Source organism: Ursus americanus, chromosome 37 (genome assembly GCF_024610735.1).
Source record: "Ursus americanus isolate L20-20 chromosome 37, mUrsAme1.1.p, whole genome shotgun sequence".
NCBI classification, from domain to species: domain Eukaryota; kingdom Metazoa; phylum Chordata; class Mammalia; order Carnivora; family Ursidae; genus Ursus; species Ursus americanus.
Genome location: NC_142163.1, coordinates 10,234,326 through 10,250,365, shown reverse-complemented (window position 1 = coordinate 10,250,365; position 16,040 = coordinate 10,234,326). Strand labels below are relative to the sequence as shown.

At 36.1% G+C, this 16,040-nt stretch overlaps 1 protein-coding gene across 3 annotated transcripts in view; it reads left to right on the top strand.

Moving 5' to 3' along the window:
- The window catches only part of LOC123780130 (protein WWC3-like), a 183,046-nt gene that overhangs the window by 72,599 nt on the left and 94,407 nt on the right, over nt 1-16,040 (top strand). For all 3 annotated transcript variants that reach the window (XM_087859330.1, XM_087859331.1, XM_087859329.1), the window contains 2 exons: nt 475-584; nt 7,406-7,609. In XM_087859330.1, the coding sequence (XP_087715456.1) occupies nt 475-584; nt 7,406-7,609 (314 nt within the window). The remainder of the gene's footprint in view (nt 1-474; nt 585-7,405; nt 7,610-16,040) is intronic.

Here is a 16,040-nt window from a genome sequence, read left to right as displayed (position 1 = left end):
CTTTTTAAAAACCCATCATATTTCATATAGAGTTATGCCATTGTTGAAACTAACAGTTTTGGAGGTAAAAATTAATCAGGAAATCAAAAGACAAGATAAGTATTTTATTGTTGTACATGAACTATATCCCTTTCATTGCATTAGATATTATTCTTTGAGAAAATGCTTGTTTTATCAGTTTTTTTTTTGTTTTGTTTTGTTTTTTTGTTTTTTAGTAACTGTGAGTATATATTTTCACTGCTCTTTAGAATTGGGTTTTGAGATTTTAATCTTTTTATTATGACTACTTATATAGTTATTAACTATTAATGGGAAATATTGTGAATTAGTCCTTCAACCAAATAATTGGATTAGAACAATCAACTGTATTAGATAAAATAATTTTATACTAAGATTTAATTTTAGAATTGATTCAGTAAACCTATCTACAATTGTCTCTAATTTCAATTCCTTTTTCATTGTGTTATTTTTCAGGATAACAAAGCCACTGACCTTTGCTGATTGTGTTGGGGATGAACTTCCTTTAGGATGGGAAACTGTATATGATAAACAAATTGGAATTTATTACATGGATCACATAAAAAGTAAGAAAAGTGTCACATTTGAGGATTATATGTCAATGAGTGTTCGTACTGAATTTCAAAGATGACAGAAACTTTCTTGTAAACAGTTTATATGTAAGGTATTATTAAACTAGTTCTGTTAATGTAAAATTTTCATTAGCTGAATTCTTCCAAAAGTAAAGCAGTTGTTTAGATGTACCTTGCTTTTGTCTTGCTAAAGAACAAATGTATTATGTTGCATCTTTTTTTGTTTTTGTTTTTTCACTTCCATTTACACAGAATATTTTCTTTCCCAGTCCTTTACTTTATGTCTGCAAGGGTCTTTACAACTAAAATGAGTCTCTTCTCTGCAGCATGTAGATGGGTCTTGTTTCTTATTATTGTTATCCTATGTCTTTTGATTGGAGCATTTAGTCCATTTACATTTAAAGTAGTTATTGACAGAAAGGCACTTACAACCATTTTGTTAATTGTTTTCTGGTTATTTTTGTAATTCTTCTCTGTTCCTTTCTTCTTCTCTCCCACTCTCCTTGGCTTGATGACTTTCTTTAGTGTTATGCTTGGATCCATTTCTTTTCATTTTTTCTGTATCTATTATTGTTTGATTCAGTGGTTCATATGTAATATTCTGTGTATTCATCAGTCTATATTAAGTTGACAGTTACTTAGGTTTGAACAAATGCTAAGGCACTAAGTTTTTACACTCATATTTTATACATATGATGTCATATTTTACATCTTTGGATTCCTTAGCTTATTTTTGTAGATATAACTGATTGTTTTACTTTTTTGTTTTAATGTCCAAAGTGGCTTTAAAGTGATTCTTCTACTTTTACTATGTTTCCTTTTACCTGTGATTTTTTTCTCCTTTCATAATTTTTTTTTCTACCTATGACTTTTTCTTTCCAGTTAAGGAAGTCCCTTTGTCAATTCTTGTAATACTGGTTTTGTGGTCACGAATTCCTTTAGTTTTTGTCAGAGGAACTCTATGTCTCCTTCTATTCTGAATGATAGCCTTGCTGGATAGAGTATTCTTGGCTATACGTTGTTCTCTTTCAGCCCTTTGAATGTATTGTGTTACTCCTTTCTGCCTTGCAAAGTTTCTGCTGAAAAATACCCACTGACAGCCTTATGGGGTTTCCCTAGTAGGTAATTGTTTTCTTTTCTTTTGCTGCTTTTAAAATTCTCTCTTTATCTTTAATCTTTGCCTTTTTAATTATGTGTCCTGGCTAGGTGTTAAGAGCTCTCTTGCCTCCTGGATCTGGATGTCTGTTTTATTCCCCAGATTACGGAAGTTTTTGGCTATTATTTCTTCAAATAAATTTTCGGCCCCCTTTTCTCTCTCCTCACCTTCTGGGATCCTTATAATGAGAGTTTATGAAGATATTCTGTGTAAATGGAAGTGAAAAAACAAAACCAAAAAAGCTGCAACAACAGTATTTATTTCAGACAACCCTGACTTTTAAACAAAGACTGTAACAAGAGGCAAAGAAGGACACTACATAATGATAAAAGCCGAAGAAGTAAATTGTACTTTACAGTTGTAAATATCTGTGCACCCAACATGGGAGCACCCATATAGTTATATCAAATTTTAACAGACGAAAGGAGAAATTGACAGTAACACAATAATAGGAGCAGACTTTAACACCCAGTTATTTCAGTGGTTAGTTAACTGGATGGAAAATTAATATGGAATGACACATTTGACCAGATAAATATTCTATCCAAAACCAGAAAAATACACATTTTTTTCAAGTGCACATGGGATTGTCCCCAAGATATACCAGATGTTAACATGCGAATCAAGTCACAGTATGTTTAAAAATATTGAAATCACATCAAGCATCTTTTATGATGAAATCCTAAGAAACTAGAAATCAATTATAAGAATATTGGGAAAAACCCAGATATGTGGAGGGTAACTAACACGCTACTAAACAACCCATGGATCAATAAGGAAATGAAAGAGGAAATTAAAGAACACATAGAACTGCAAATTAAAATACAATGTTTCAAACCTTTGGGATGCAGCAGAAGCTGTTCTAAAAGGGAATTTTATCTCAATGTAGGCCAATCACAAGAAACAAGAATAATCACAGTGTAACCTCACACCTAATCAGCTAGAAAAAGAACAATGTACATAGCCTGGAGTTAGTACAAGAAAGGAAATGATAAATATAAGAGCAGAATTAAATGAAATAAAGAATAAAAAAAAGAAAAAAATTCAATGAAAGCTAGAGCTCATTCACTAAAAAGATGAACAAAATTGATAAAACTTTAGCCAGACTTATGAATAAAAAAGATAGAGAATCTAAATAAATAAAGTCAGCAACAAAATAAGTAACACTGACCAAAGAAATTCAAAGGATTATGAGAGGATTATGAGAAAGTGTATACCAACAAATTGGACAGTAGGAAGAAATGGATAAATTCCTAGAAATGTACAATCTTCCAACATTGAATCAGGAAGAAAATAGAAAATTTAAACAGACCAATTACTAGTAAGGAAATTCAATCAGCAATCCAAAACAACAACAAACAAACAAACGAACAAAAAACACCACAAAAAAACCCCAAACCACTTCCCAGTGAACAGGAGTCCAGAACGAGGTGTCCTCACAAGTGAGTTCTGCAAATATTTAAAAAGTTTGTGTTTATCTATTCTTCTCAAACTATTCCAAAAAATAGAAGGAAAACTTCCAAATTTATTTTGTAGGTCTAGCATTATTACCCTGACACCTAAATCTGACAGAGACACTACAAAAAAGAAAACGACACGTTTTTGATGAACAGAAATGCAAAAATCTTAAACAAAATATTAGCAAATTGAACCAACAATACCTTAGAAAATCATTCACCATGATCAAGCAGGATTTATTCCTGGGCTGCAGAGGTGGCTCAACATCCACAAATCCATTCATGTGCTATACACCCCATTACTGAAAGGAAAGAGAAGCACCATATGGCCCTCTCAATAGATGCAGAAAAAGCATTTGACCAAATACAGCATCCTTCCTTGATAAAAACTCTCAACAATGTAGGAGTAGGCAGCTCATAACTCAACATCATAAAGGCCACATATGAAAGACCCACAACTAATACCATCCTCAGTGGGGCACAATTGAGAGTTTTTTCCTTAAGGAAAAGGACAGGACCATGACAGGGATGTCCACTCTCACCACTGTTGTTCAGCTTAGTCCCCAAAGTCATAGCTTCAGCAATCAGGCCACCGAAAGAAATCAAAGGCATCCGAATCGGCAAAGAAGAAATCACATGATCACTGTTTGCAGCCGACATGATTGTCTATTTAGAAAACCTGAAACACTTCATCAAAAACCTATTAGAAGTGATAAATACATTCAGTAAAGTTGTAGGATATTCAATAATGTATAGAAAATCTGTCATGTATATATATACTAATAATAAAATAGAAGAAAGATTAAGAAAACAGTTTTATTTACAATATCAGCAATGGGAATAATATAGTTACAAAAGATTTAAGCAAGGAGGTTAAAGCCTATACTCTGAAAACTGAAAGACATTGATGGAAGAATTTGAAGTAAACACAAATGGAAACATATGTCATGCTCATCGATTGGAGAAATAATAATGTTAAAATATCCATACCACCCAAAACAATCTATAGATTTAATGCAATCCCTATCAAAATACCAACAGCGTTTTTCACAAAACTAGAACAAATAATCCTAAAATTTGCATGGAACCACAAGAATCCAAATAGTTAAAGCAGTCTTTAGAAAGAAGAACAAAACTGGAGCTATTAAAATTCCAGAGTTAGGATATAATACAAGCTGTAGTAATTAAAAAAAGTATGGTACTTGCAGAAATATAGACCCGTAAATCAGCAGAAGCAGAATAGAGAGTCTTGAAATAAACTCATGACTATATCGTCAATTAATCTATAACAAAGGATGCAAGAATATGCAATGTGGAAAAGGTACTCTTTTTAATAAATGGTGTGGCAAAACTGGACAGCTAAATGTAAAAGAATGAAACTGGACCATATTCTTACACTAATACACAAAAATACATTCAAAATGGATTGAAAACCTAAATGTCAAACCTGAAACCACGAAAGTCCTAGAAGAAAACATAGGCAGTAATCTCTTAGACATTGCCCTTGGCAACATATTTATTAATATATGTCTTGAGGCAAAAGAATAAAGCAAAAAAAAAAACTGTTAGGACAACATCAAAATAAAAAAATCTTGTACACAGCAAAGTATACTATTAAAATGGAACATAATGAGAGATTTTTGCTAATACTATATCCCATAAGGAGTTAATAGCCAAAATAATAAAGAATTTATACAACTCAAAAGCAGGAAATATATCTGATTTATAATTGGCAGAGGATTTGAATAAATGTATTTCCAAAAAAGACATGAAGAGTTTCAATGAACAAATAAAAAGATGTTCAACATCACTGATCATCAGGGAAATACAAATCAAAACAACAATGCGATACCACCTCACATCTGTCAGAATGGCTAAAATTAACAACATAAGAAATACTAGGTGTTTGTAAGGATGTGGAGAAAGTTGAGCCTTTTTACACTGTTGGTGGGAATGCAAACTGGTGCAGCCACTGTGGAAAACAGTATGGAGGTCCCTCAAAAAGTTAAAACCTTATGACCCATCTTTACATTTGTTGATACTTATCTCAAGGAAACAAATATAGTAAAAAAAAAATGCACCTCAATGTTCATTGCAGAACTGCTTATAAAAAACAAAAACATGGAAGCAAGTTTAAGCGATAAATAGATGAAGAAAATGTGGCATGTGTATATATCTACACATATACATAAACACAATAGGTTATTATCTGAACATAAAGAAGGAGTAACCTTGGTATTTACAATGACAAGAATACTGTAGAGTATATTATACTACGTGAAATAAGCCAGTCTAAGACAAATACCATATGATTTTGTTCATATGTGTGTTGTAAAAAACACAGCAAATGGACTTTTTTTTTTTTTTTTTGTAAGTGGACAAATAAAGAAAACATTTTAAATGCAGAGAACAGATTGCCAGATGGGAGATGGGTAGGGGGATGAGAGATATAAGTGAGGGGGATTTAGAAGTACAAACTCTCAGTTACAAGATACGTAAGTCCTGAAGATAAAAAGTATAGCACAGGGAATATAGTCAATATTATTGTAATAAAATTGTATGATGCAGATTATAAGTACACTTTAGCATGGTGAGCACTGAGTAGTGAATCATGATATTATATACCTGAAACTAATATAAAATTTTTTGTCAACTATATTTCCATAATAATAAGTAAAAATCAGAAAATCAAAATTGGAACCCTCCTGGTGGACAGTGGTATAAGGGGCCCCAAAAGCCCTGTGTGACTGCTTTGAGGTTCCTAATACTCTCCAGTTATCTGGACAGTGTGTGAAGAATATTGGTGTGCTGTAGCACCTGACTAAATGTCAGGAAGTTCCAGGCAGAGGGACAAAGAAAGCTTTAAGAAAGAGGTGCCTTTCAGTGAATCTTTGAAGATAGTAGGATTTCCTGCTAGACAGAAGCAGGATAAAGAAATGCATAGATGAGCCAACCTGGCATATTGGGGGGCTTTGGAAATTTCAGTCATTCTGGGGCATATTGGTAGCAAAAAGTTACAGAACATAGAAATGAAATTGGCACATTAGTTTGGCAACTGTAATGTCATGTTAAGCCTGGACTTTGTGCTTTTAAGAACTAGCACATTGGGGAGCCTGGGTGCCTTAGTTGCTAAGACACGGATTCTTGATCTCAGCTTAGGTCTTGATCTCAGGGTTATGAGTTAAAGTCCCACGTTTGGCTGCATGCTAGGCACTTAAAAAAAAAAAATTAAGTAAATAAATAAAAAAATAGCACATGGACATGCATTTTTGGTGCGATTAGATACGTATGTTCTATATGTTTGAAAAGACATTATTATGCTGATGGACTAAGAGGATAGAGGAGAAGAATATGTTCTCAGTCATTATTATATCTAGGGGCAGGAATCACCAGTTCTTGATGACACATGGAATATTCTGGGTGAGGGAGAAGAGCAGGCATTCTCTGAGGGTGAGTCCCAGGGTGGCTAAGTGGGTAGATCCAGCTGATGCCTCTCACTTTGAGAGCGGAGGCAGAAGGAGAAGCACGTGATTGCAGTGTCACTGTGTGCTTCTGGTTTGGGTAGTAAAAGGACACCGTGTGACAGTGAGTTCTGCTTTGGACGAACAACTCAGAATTACTCTGGGTCCGTCCAGGTGGAGATGCATTTAGGGGACAGTTGGAAGAAAAATGGAAGCCCAGGAGAGAGGCTGGAGCCAGAGGGAGGCATGAGCCTCCCTTGTAGAGTGAGAAAGCCGGAGTGGAAAAGGGGAGAATTTATAGGTGGGAGATGAGGAAGTTCACAAGCATCGCGGAAGGGCCGCAGGTGTGGTGCGGAGGCAAGGGGAAGGCAAGCAAGCCGGAGCAGAGGGCATCCTGAGCCAAAGAAGTCAGCGAGAAGGAGGTTGGGAAGAGCCGTCGGGTTGACTCTGACGAGCGCATTTGGTTACGTCTCCACCAGTGTGAAAAATTGTGTGGCATCGTCTTCAGCCCCCTCCAGCCAGCCTTTTCATGTCCCGAGAGTTTTCTTCTCATCTCGACTGTGGCTATGTGAACAGAAGGTGTTCCGCGCTACAGGAAGCTTCGTTACATCGATGCTTCCATAATGTGCATCCTGGCAATTAATTAATTTTCACATTGACTAGTCGCATAAGTGCATGACTGTTGGTCAGCCTAAAGAGTTTACTTCTAAGCCCCTTACGTTCTTACTCTTTTCATTTCAGAGCTTACCCAGATTGAGGATCCCAGAGAACAGTGGCGGCGGGAGCAGGAACGGATGCTGAAGGAATATTTAGTTGTGGCCCAGGAGGCTCTCAATGCCAAGAAAGAGATCTACCAGATTAAGCAGCAGCGGTTCGAGCTGGCTCAGGAGGAGTACCAGCAGCTGCACAGAATGTGCGAGGACGACAGCCGCTCCTACGCTAGCTGTGAGTTCACTGCCTCCCGGGGTTCACACGCATGACTTTAGAAGCCAGCTCTCCACTAGGTTACCTGCAAACACTGAACTTGACTCAGGCAAGCCCGCTTCCTAGTTTCTAACTGCGTACTGTTAGGAGTCAGTGTTTTGCTCTGGAGTCAGGTGTCTTCCTTTAGCGAGTATTTATCAAGTGCCTGCCTTGTGGCCAGGCACCATGAGGCAGTAGAGCCCAAGAGTGCAGACGTCCCTGCCCTCAAGACCTTCCGTTCAGGTGGGGAAGGGAGAAAATCAAATTTCAAGGAAGAATCATGAAACAACTTACAGACACAAAGGAGACATATTTCTTATGCTACTACTTTTTTTTTTATTTTGTTTCCTTTGATATTGCAGTTGTTTTTCAAGGTGAATAAGCCATACAAGCTTCCGAGAATGAAGGACTTTCCTCTGTGACTTGACTTTAAAATATTTCTATAACCATATGCCGTAAGAGAATGCAGAGGGTTCAGGGATAATCGTTTCTTGTTTCCAGGTCATCTGAAACCTCTTCTTCACATGTGGGTAAATACTACTTTCTTTTTTTTTAAGTTCTGAATCACAATGGTCAGATCACTACTAAATTTTATAGATCAGTTTTTTAATCTCTATAGTTAACTTTCCTTGTAATGTCTTTGTCTGTAATTTTGAATTATTGGAGAGTGTTCCTCTTTCCTTTCTGAAACAGTTTTGTAAAATTGGTGTTAAATGTTTCTGAGATGTTTGATGGAATTCACCACAAAAATGGTCTATACTTCAGGGTCTTTGTAGAAATGATTTAAACTACAAATTCAGTATCTTTAACAGATACAAGGTGTTCTATTTCTCTTTGAATCAACTTTGGCATTTTGTTTTTTTCAAGGAATTTATCTATTTAGTCTAATCCAAAAGCCTGCAGACTTTTCTATAGAACTTCTAATAGCAAAGATTTTAAACTTTGAGAGCCTTGGTTATAGTTATACCCTGTTGGTATAGTGCAAACATAGCCATAGACAATTTCTATTGAATGTGTGCGGTTATATTCTAGTATAAGTACAAGCACAGGCAGTAAGCTCTATTTAGGGAAATAGAAATTTGCTGCTCTCAGGGAAATTTGCTACTCTTTGATCTAAGCTGTCAAATTTATAATGTTTATAGAACACCTATATCCTTTCAATTTCTGTAGGTTCTTAGTGGTTTATTTTATTCCTAATAATAATTTCTGTCTTCTGTATTTTTCTTAATCAATATAGTTACAGTTTTATTAATTTTATTAATCCTTTCAATAATACTGTCTTTTAATCTTATTTATTTCTCATATTTCTTTTTTTGCTCTGTATTTTATTGATTTCTGTTGTTTATTATTTCTTTTTACCATTTAGTTTGGTTTTAATTTATTCCTTTTCTAGCTTCCTAAAGTAGACATCCCTAAAGTTAGATCATTGAATTTGGAACTTTTTTTTCTCACGTAGCATTTAAGGATTACATTTTTCTTTAAACATTTTTTAAACTACGCAAATGTTGCTATGCCACATTTTCATCTCCCTTTCAAATTTTTTTCTGAGTATTTTCTAATTTCTTTGTGATTTATTTTTGACCCGTGAGTTCTTTAGAAGTACATTGTTGGGACATTTTAAGATGCCTTGTTGCTTATTTCCAGTTTGATTCCTTTATGGTAAGAAAATATACTATGTAAGAATTTGATATTTGGAAATCTATTGAGACAGCTTTTATAGCCAAGCATATAAATGAGTGCACTCCTTTTGGTATACTCATAAGACTAGAAGCCCATAGACTTTTGATTTGAGGTCACATGTGTAACAGAAACATTGGCTTATAACTGGTTCTAAGCATTTATTGATTGTAAACCTTTCAGAAAGCCACTTGGTTAAAGTGATATTTCATCACATCATATTATTATTTTTGTAGGTAATAAAAAAACACAATGTTAATAATTTCATGTCATTCAATCTAATAGTGTGTTTCCTTCTAGGAGCCTGTAGTTAAAGTTTATTGAAGAAGTGCTCAAATCCATTTTTTAAAAAAGATTTTATTTATTTGACAGAATGAGCAAGAGAGAGAGCACAAGCAAGGGCAGAGACAGGGGCAGAGGCAGAGAGAGAAGCAGACCCCCCACTGAGCAGCGAGTTCATTGCAGGGCTGGATCGCAGGACCCCAGGATCATGACCTGAGTTGAAGGCAGACACTTAACTGAGTGAACCACCCAGGTGCCCCTCAGATCTGTCTTTTAAAGAATGGTGTTGAAAAAAATTGTATCAGAAATACTTGATGGTACATTTCTTGCTAGTGGTTTAAAAGAAAAACAACATACAAAGACAACTTTGTATTATGTACTGGCTACTACTATACTACTCAGTCACTACTTGTAGTAGAATCTGTGATTTTGAGTGTGCAAATATAGGAGGACATTAGAACAGGTTGTCTACTTCCAGACCCATTCTGTATAATAATGTGGGGAGGAATCCCAGTGTTTGGCCTAACTAGGTTAGGATCCCCTTAGATACGGAACAATGCTGAGCCTGTAGGTGAAGCATATTCTGTAGTTATGGTCATTTGGGATTGGCACATTCCACACGTGAAGTTTTTGTATTTTTGTGAGACTTTCACTCCCTTGATAATTGAGCAAAGAACAAATTACTTTCTTTTCAGTGTTCCATGGAATTTAATTAATGCCCAGTGAAAAGAAACACCAAAGTTGCTGGCTTTGTATTGGCTGTTCCTTCACTACAGCTATCTGATGACTGTAGTGTTGACTTAATAGTTTAACGTATCCAGCAGATTCCACTTCCTGACCCATTTCTTGCAAAGACAACATATCTCTATCTACTTGTGTAGGTGGTCTTGAAGGCCCATTTGGGCCTGCCTATTGTTATGAAGGGCAGGAAATGCTAGTGGATCTTGCTGGGGCCAATTAGCTCATTAGGGAAAAGACTAGGAATGGAATCTAGGAATTAATGCAGGTGGTTTATCAGGTTGCTGGGCTTCTCACCAAGCTGTTTCAGCTTGCCTCTTAATCTGACCTGTCAGTTAACTTGAGCTGTGGTTGAGGAAAACTCTACATCTAAGACATGATCATATGAATTATTTTGGGGGATAGGAGGAAGTTCAGTATAATGATTCTTTCAGCTTGAATTGTCTTGATATAACAGGTGTTTTTGATATACCAGACATATTAGATCTTTGTTGGAAGCTGCTGGTAGCAATGTCTAGAAAAAGCAACAGGATACAGAATATTATTAGATGCATTATGGTGAATGGAAAGTTCTTGTTCAGTGGATACAGAACTTTAGTGTTGCAAGATGGAAAAACTTCTGAAGATGTATGGCAGTGATGGTTACACAGAACAGAGTTAATATCAGAGAGCTGTACACTTAAAACTGGTTAAAATGGTAAATTTTATATTACGTATATTTTACCACAGTTTTAAAAAATAATGATACCTGAATCCCATTCCTGGAGGTTTTAATTTAATTGATCTTGGGTGTGGTTAGCTTTTTTGTTTTTTAAAGCTCTGTAGGTGATTCCCAGGAGTGAGATCCAGTGGCCTAGTCTGACCGCAAAAGACTCATCTAGCGGCAGGAATATGACTTTGTTTTCCTGACTTGTAGGAGCTACATGGATAGGTCCTACACTGAAAGCCTCTGGGTGAATGAAAAAGATTCTTACCTTAGCTTAGTTGAGAAAGTGCTGGGGAATTTACCCTGAATTCTTGTGTTAGGTGATGGTAAGAATGGAATTTATCAATTACTGTTCTGTCAGCATTTTTTTCTAAGGTTACAAGTCCATCTCAGTGACAATTCCCCTTTCCTTCTCTTTTAAAAAGGCAGTAAGTTTACTCCCTTGATGACTAACAGTATTCACGATACTTCTTCTATGTATTTCAAATCTCTGCTCCCTCTAGCCAGGCTTGCTTTATCCCAGTGCTGTGGGTATCCTCCCCCAGAAGACATGTGCAAACCTTGCCAACAGCACATCTTTTGACCCCATACCCTTTGTGGGGCCTTGGTCCTGGCAGGGGCAGCAGTAGGTCACCTCACGAAAGACAGACAAGTAAACCTTGCTGAAACTGCACCCCTTAACCCACCCGTGTTAAAGATCTACCCTGTCTGGCCTGAGTTGCAGCAGGAGCAGTGTGCAAACCTTGTTAAAATTGTGCTCCCCACCTCCTAGCACTTTTGGGTTATGCCTCTTTTGATACATCTTTAGCTGGAACCCATCCAAAGCAGTGTGCAAGTGTGTAAGTAGCCCCAACAGGAACCAGAACCCCTCCAAAATGACTCCTGTCCCAAGGAAAGGGAAAGATAACAATAAACACCAGAACAACCGGCCATAACAGTGGTCTGGGAGCATATATCTGATTTGACTGACTGCAGACTTTACTCACCAACAAAACTCCTTGGGGAACAACACAGGGAGTGTGCCCTGCAATTAGGTGCTACTGCGTCTCTGACAAATTCCTGGTCTGACTCAACTCAAGCTAAAGGCAGCCCCAGAGTGGCCCATGAACAACACAGGGACCAACCCTGCCCAAAACAGGCCATGAGCTATTGCTGATGACTGCAGTGAAGGCAGACACAACTCAACCATAAAAGTAAGAGGAACACAAAATGCTAGCAGACTCCCTTGAAGCACCAGGTTCTGGTGAACAGGCATATCACACCACGGGGCAATACAGGACCTCATCTTCATAAGGTGACTATTTGCAACAGCAGGAGACATAGTTGACTTTCCTAAAACACTGAAACAGACCTAGAGAGTTAGACAAAATGAGACAGGGGAATATGTCCGAAATGAAAAAATAGCACAAAATCACAGCAAGACACCAAAAAACAAAAAACCAAACAGGGATAAGCAATATGCCTGATAGAGAATTTAAAGTAAAGGTCATAAGTATAGTCACTGAACTTGAGAAAAGAGTGGAGGACTTCAGTGAGACCCTCAAAAAAGAGATAAAAAAAGAACCACAGATGAAGAAACAATAAATGAAATTTAGCAATATCCTAGAGGGACTAAATAGTAGGCTAAAAGAAGCAGAACAATGGATCAGTGATTTGGAGGACAGAGTAATGGAAAGTGATCAACCTGAGCAGGTGAGAGAAAAGAATTTATGCAAAATGAGAATAGACTTTGAGAGCTCAGCAATATCATCAACCATAATAACATTTTCATTTTAAGGATTCTGAAGGTGAGGAGAGAGTAATGGAGGCAGAAAATTTATTTGAAGAAAGAATAGTTGAAAACACCCCAAATCTGGGGAAGAAAACAACTTCAGATCTAAGAGGCACAGAGATCCTGCCAACAAAATCAACCTGAGGAGATCCACACTATTCACATATAGTAAATAAAATGGCAAAAAATAGTGATAAAAAGATAATTTTTATTTTTAAATTTTTTAAAAGATTTCATTTATTTATTTATTTATTTGTCAGAGAGTACAGGCAGGTGGAGTGGCATACAGAGGGAGAAGCAGGCTTCCTGCTGAGCAGAGAGCCTGATGCGGGACTCGATGCCAGGACCCTGGGATCATGACCGGAGCCGAAGGCAGACATTTAACTGACTGAGCCACCCAGGCATCCCTAAAGAGAGAATTTTTAAAGCAACAAGAGAAAAGAAGACAGTAACATACTAGGTAAACCAATAAAGCTATCACCTGAATTTTCAGCAGAAACTTCGCACACCAGAAGAGAGTGGCATGATATATTAAAGTGCTAAAAGGGAACAATCTACAACAGAGAATACTCTATCCAGCAGGGCTGTCATTCAAAATAGGAGAGATAAAGCTTCTACCAGACAAACAAAAGTTAAAGGAATTCATCACCATGACACCAGCTCTGTTAGAAATGGTAGGGGCCTCTGAGTGGTAAAGATAGACCATAAACAGGAGTAAGAAAAGTAGGAAATAGAAAAGCCATAAAAATAAATATATTTGTAAAAATCAGTCAGAGAACTCACAAAATAAAAAAAGATGTTAAATATGATGTCATATCCCTAAAACATGGGGGAAGAGCGAAAACTGGGTTCAAACTTAAATGATCGTCAACTAAATATAGACTGTTACATTCAGAATGTATATATAAATCTATTGATAACCATATATCAAAAACCAGTAATAGATATTCAGGAAGTAAAAATAAAGGAATCCAAGTATATCACCAAAAAAAGCCAACTTACTGTGAGAGAGGAGAACAAGACAGAAAGGAACAGAGAATACAATAAAAACAACCATGAAACAAGTAACAAAATGGCAGTGAATATGTAACCATCAATAATTACTTTGAATATAAATGGACTAAATACTGCATTCAAAAGACATATGGTGTCAGAATGGATAAGAAAACAAGACCCACCTATATCCTGCCTATAAGACATTCATTTCAGACCTAAAGATACACACAAATTGAATGCTTCCTTATTATGCAAATGGATGTGAAGAAAAAGCTGGGGTACCAATATTTATATCAGACAAAATAGACTTTGAAACAAAGACTGTATAAGAAACAAAGGACACTATGTAATGGACAATCCAACAAAAAGACATAACAATTATAAATATTATGCACCCAATGTGTGAATAGGCAAATACATAAAACAATTAACGATAAACATAAAGGACATAATGGATAGTAATACAATAATATTAGGGAACCTTAACACCCAACTTACATCAATGGGAAGATTATCTAAACAAAATCAAGAAGGAAACAATGGCTTTGAATTACACTTTGGACCAGATGGAGTTAACAGCTATTTTCGGAACATTCCATCTGAAAATAGTAGAACACACGTTCTTTTCAAGTGCACATGGAACATTCTCCAGAAAACACTACATATTAGCCCACAAAACAAACCCCCCAAAATTCAAGATTGAAGTCATACCATGCATCTTTTCAGACCACAATGATATGAAACTAGAAATTAACCACAGGAAAAAATCTGGAAAGACCACAATTACTTGGAGGCTAAACAACATGCTATTAAACGATGAATGGGCCGGCCAGGAAATCAAAGAAGAAATACAAAAATACATGGAGATCAATGAAGATGAAGACATGACAGTCCAAAACCTTTGGGATACAATAAATTGCCCTAAAATGGAAGTGTGTAGTAGTTTGGGCCTACATCATAAGCAAGAAGTCTCAAAGGAACAACCTAACCTTAACACCTAAAGGAGCTAAAAAAGAAGAACAAATGAAGCCTAAAGCCAGCAGAAATAAGGAAATATTGAAATTAGAGCAGAAATAAATGTTACAGAAACCACAAAAATCAATAGAACAGATCATTGAAAGCAGGAGTGGATTCTCTGAAAAGATCAACAGAATTGATAAACTTTTAACCAGACTCATCTAAAAAGCAAAAAGAGTTAAATAAAATCAGAGATGAAAGAGGTAAAAAAAGCAAATAACACAAGAGAAATACAATGGATTTTAAGAGAATGTTATGAAAACTTGTATGCCAACAAATTGGACAATGTGGAAGAAATGGATGCATTCCTAAAAACATATGAACTACCAGCAGTGAAACTGAATTGATAATTCAAAAATCCTTCCCAGCTGAGTTCTGCCAAATATTTACAGAAGAGTTAATACCTGTCCTTCTCAAATTATTCCAAAATAAAGAAAAAGAAGGAAAGATATATAGAAAAAAGGAAAGATTACAAATTCATTCCATGACGTCAGCATTACCTGATACCAAAACCAGGTAAAGACACCGAAGAAGAAAAAACGGGAGAGAGAACTACAGGCCATTATCTCTGATGAACCTACATCAAAAATCCCCCCAAAATATTACCAAGCTGAATTCAACAATACATTAAAAAAATTATTTACCACAATCAATGAGGATTTATTCCTAGAATAAGAGTGTGTGTGGTTCAGTATTCGCATATCAGTCAGAGTGATCATCACATCAATAAAATAAAGAATAAAAACCATATTTCAGTAGATGCAGAAAAAGCTTATGACAAAGTACAACGTCTATTCATTGATAAAAACCCTCAACAAAGTGAGATTAGAAGGAACATACCTCAAAATAATAAAGGCCATCTATGAAAAATAACTAATATCTTACTCACTGGGGCAAAACTGAGAGCTTTTCTCCTACTGTTGGGAATGAGACAGGGATGTCCACTCTCACTACTGTTGATCAACATAGTACTGGAAGCCCTAGCCTCAGCAATCAGACCAGCAAAAGAAATAAAAGGCACCTAAACTGGTATGGAAGAAGTAAAACTTTCACTGTTTGCAGATGACATGATACTATATATAGAAAACCCTAAGGACACCACTAAAAAACTACTGGAACTGATAAACGAATTCATAAGATTGCAGGATACAAAATCAGTGAGCAGATATGCATTGCATTTCTATTACTAATAATGAAGCAGTAGAAAGAAATTAAGGAAACAGTCC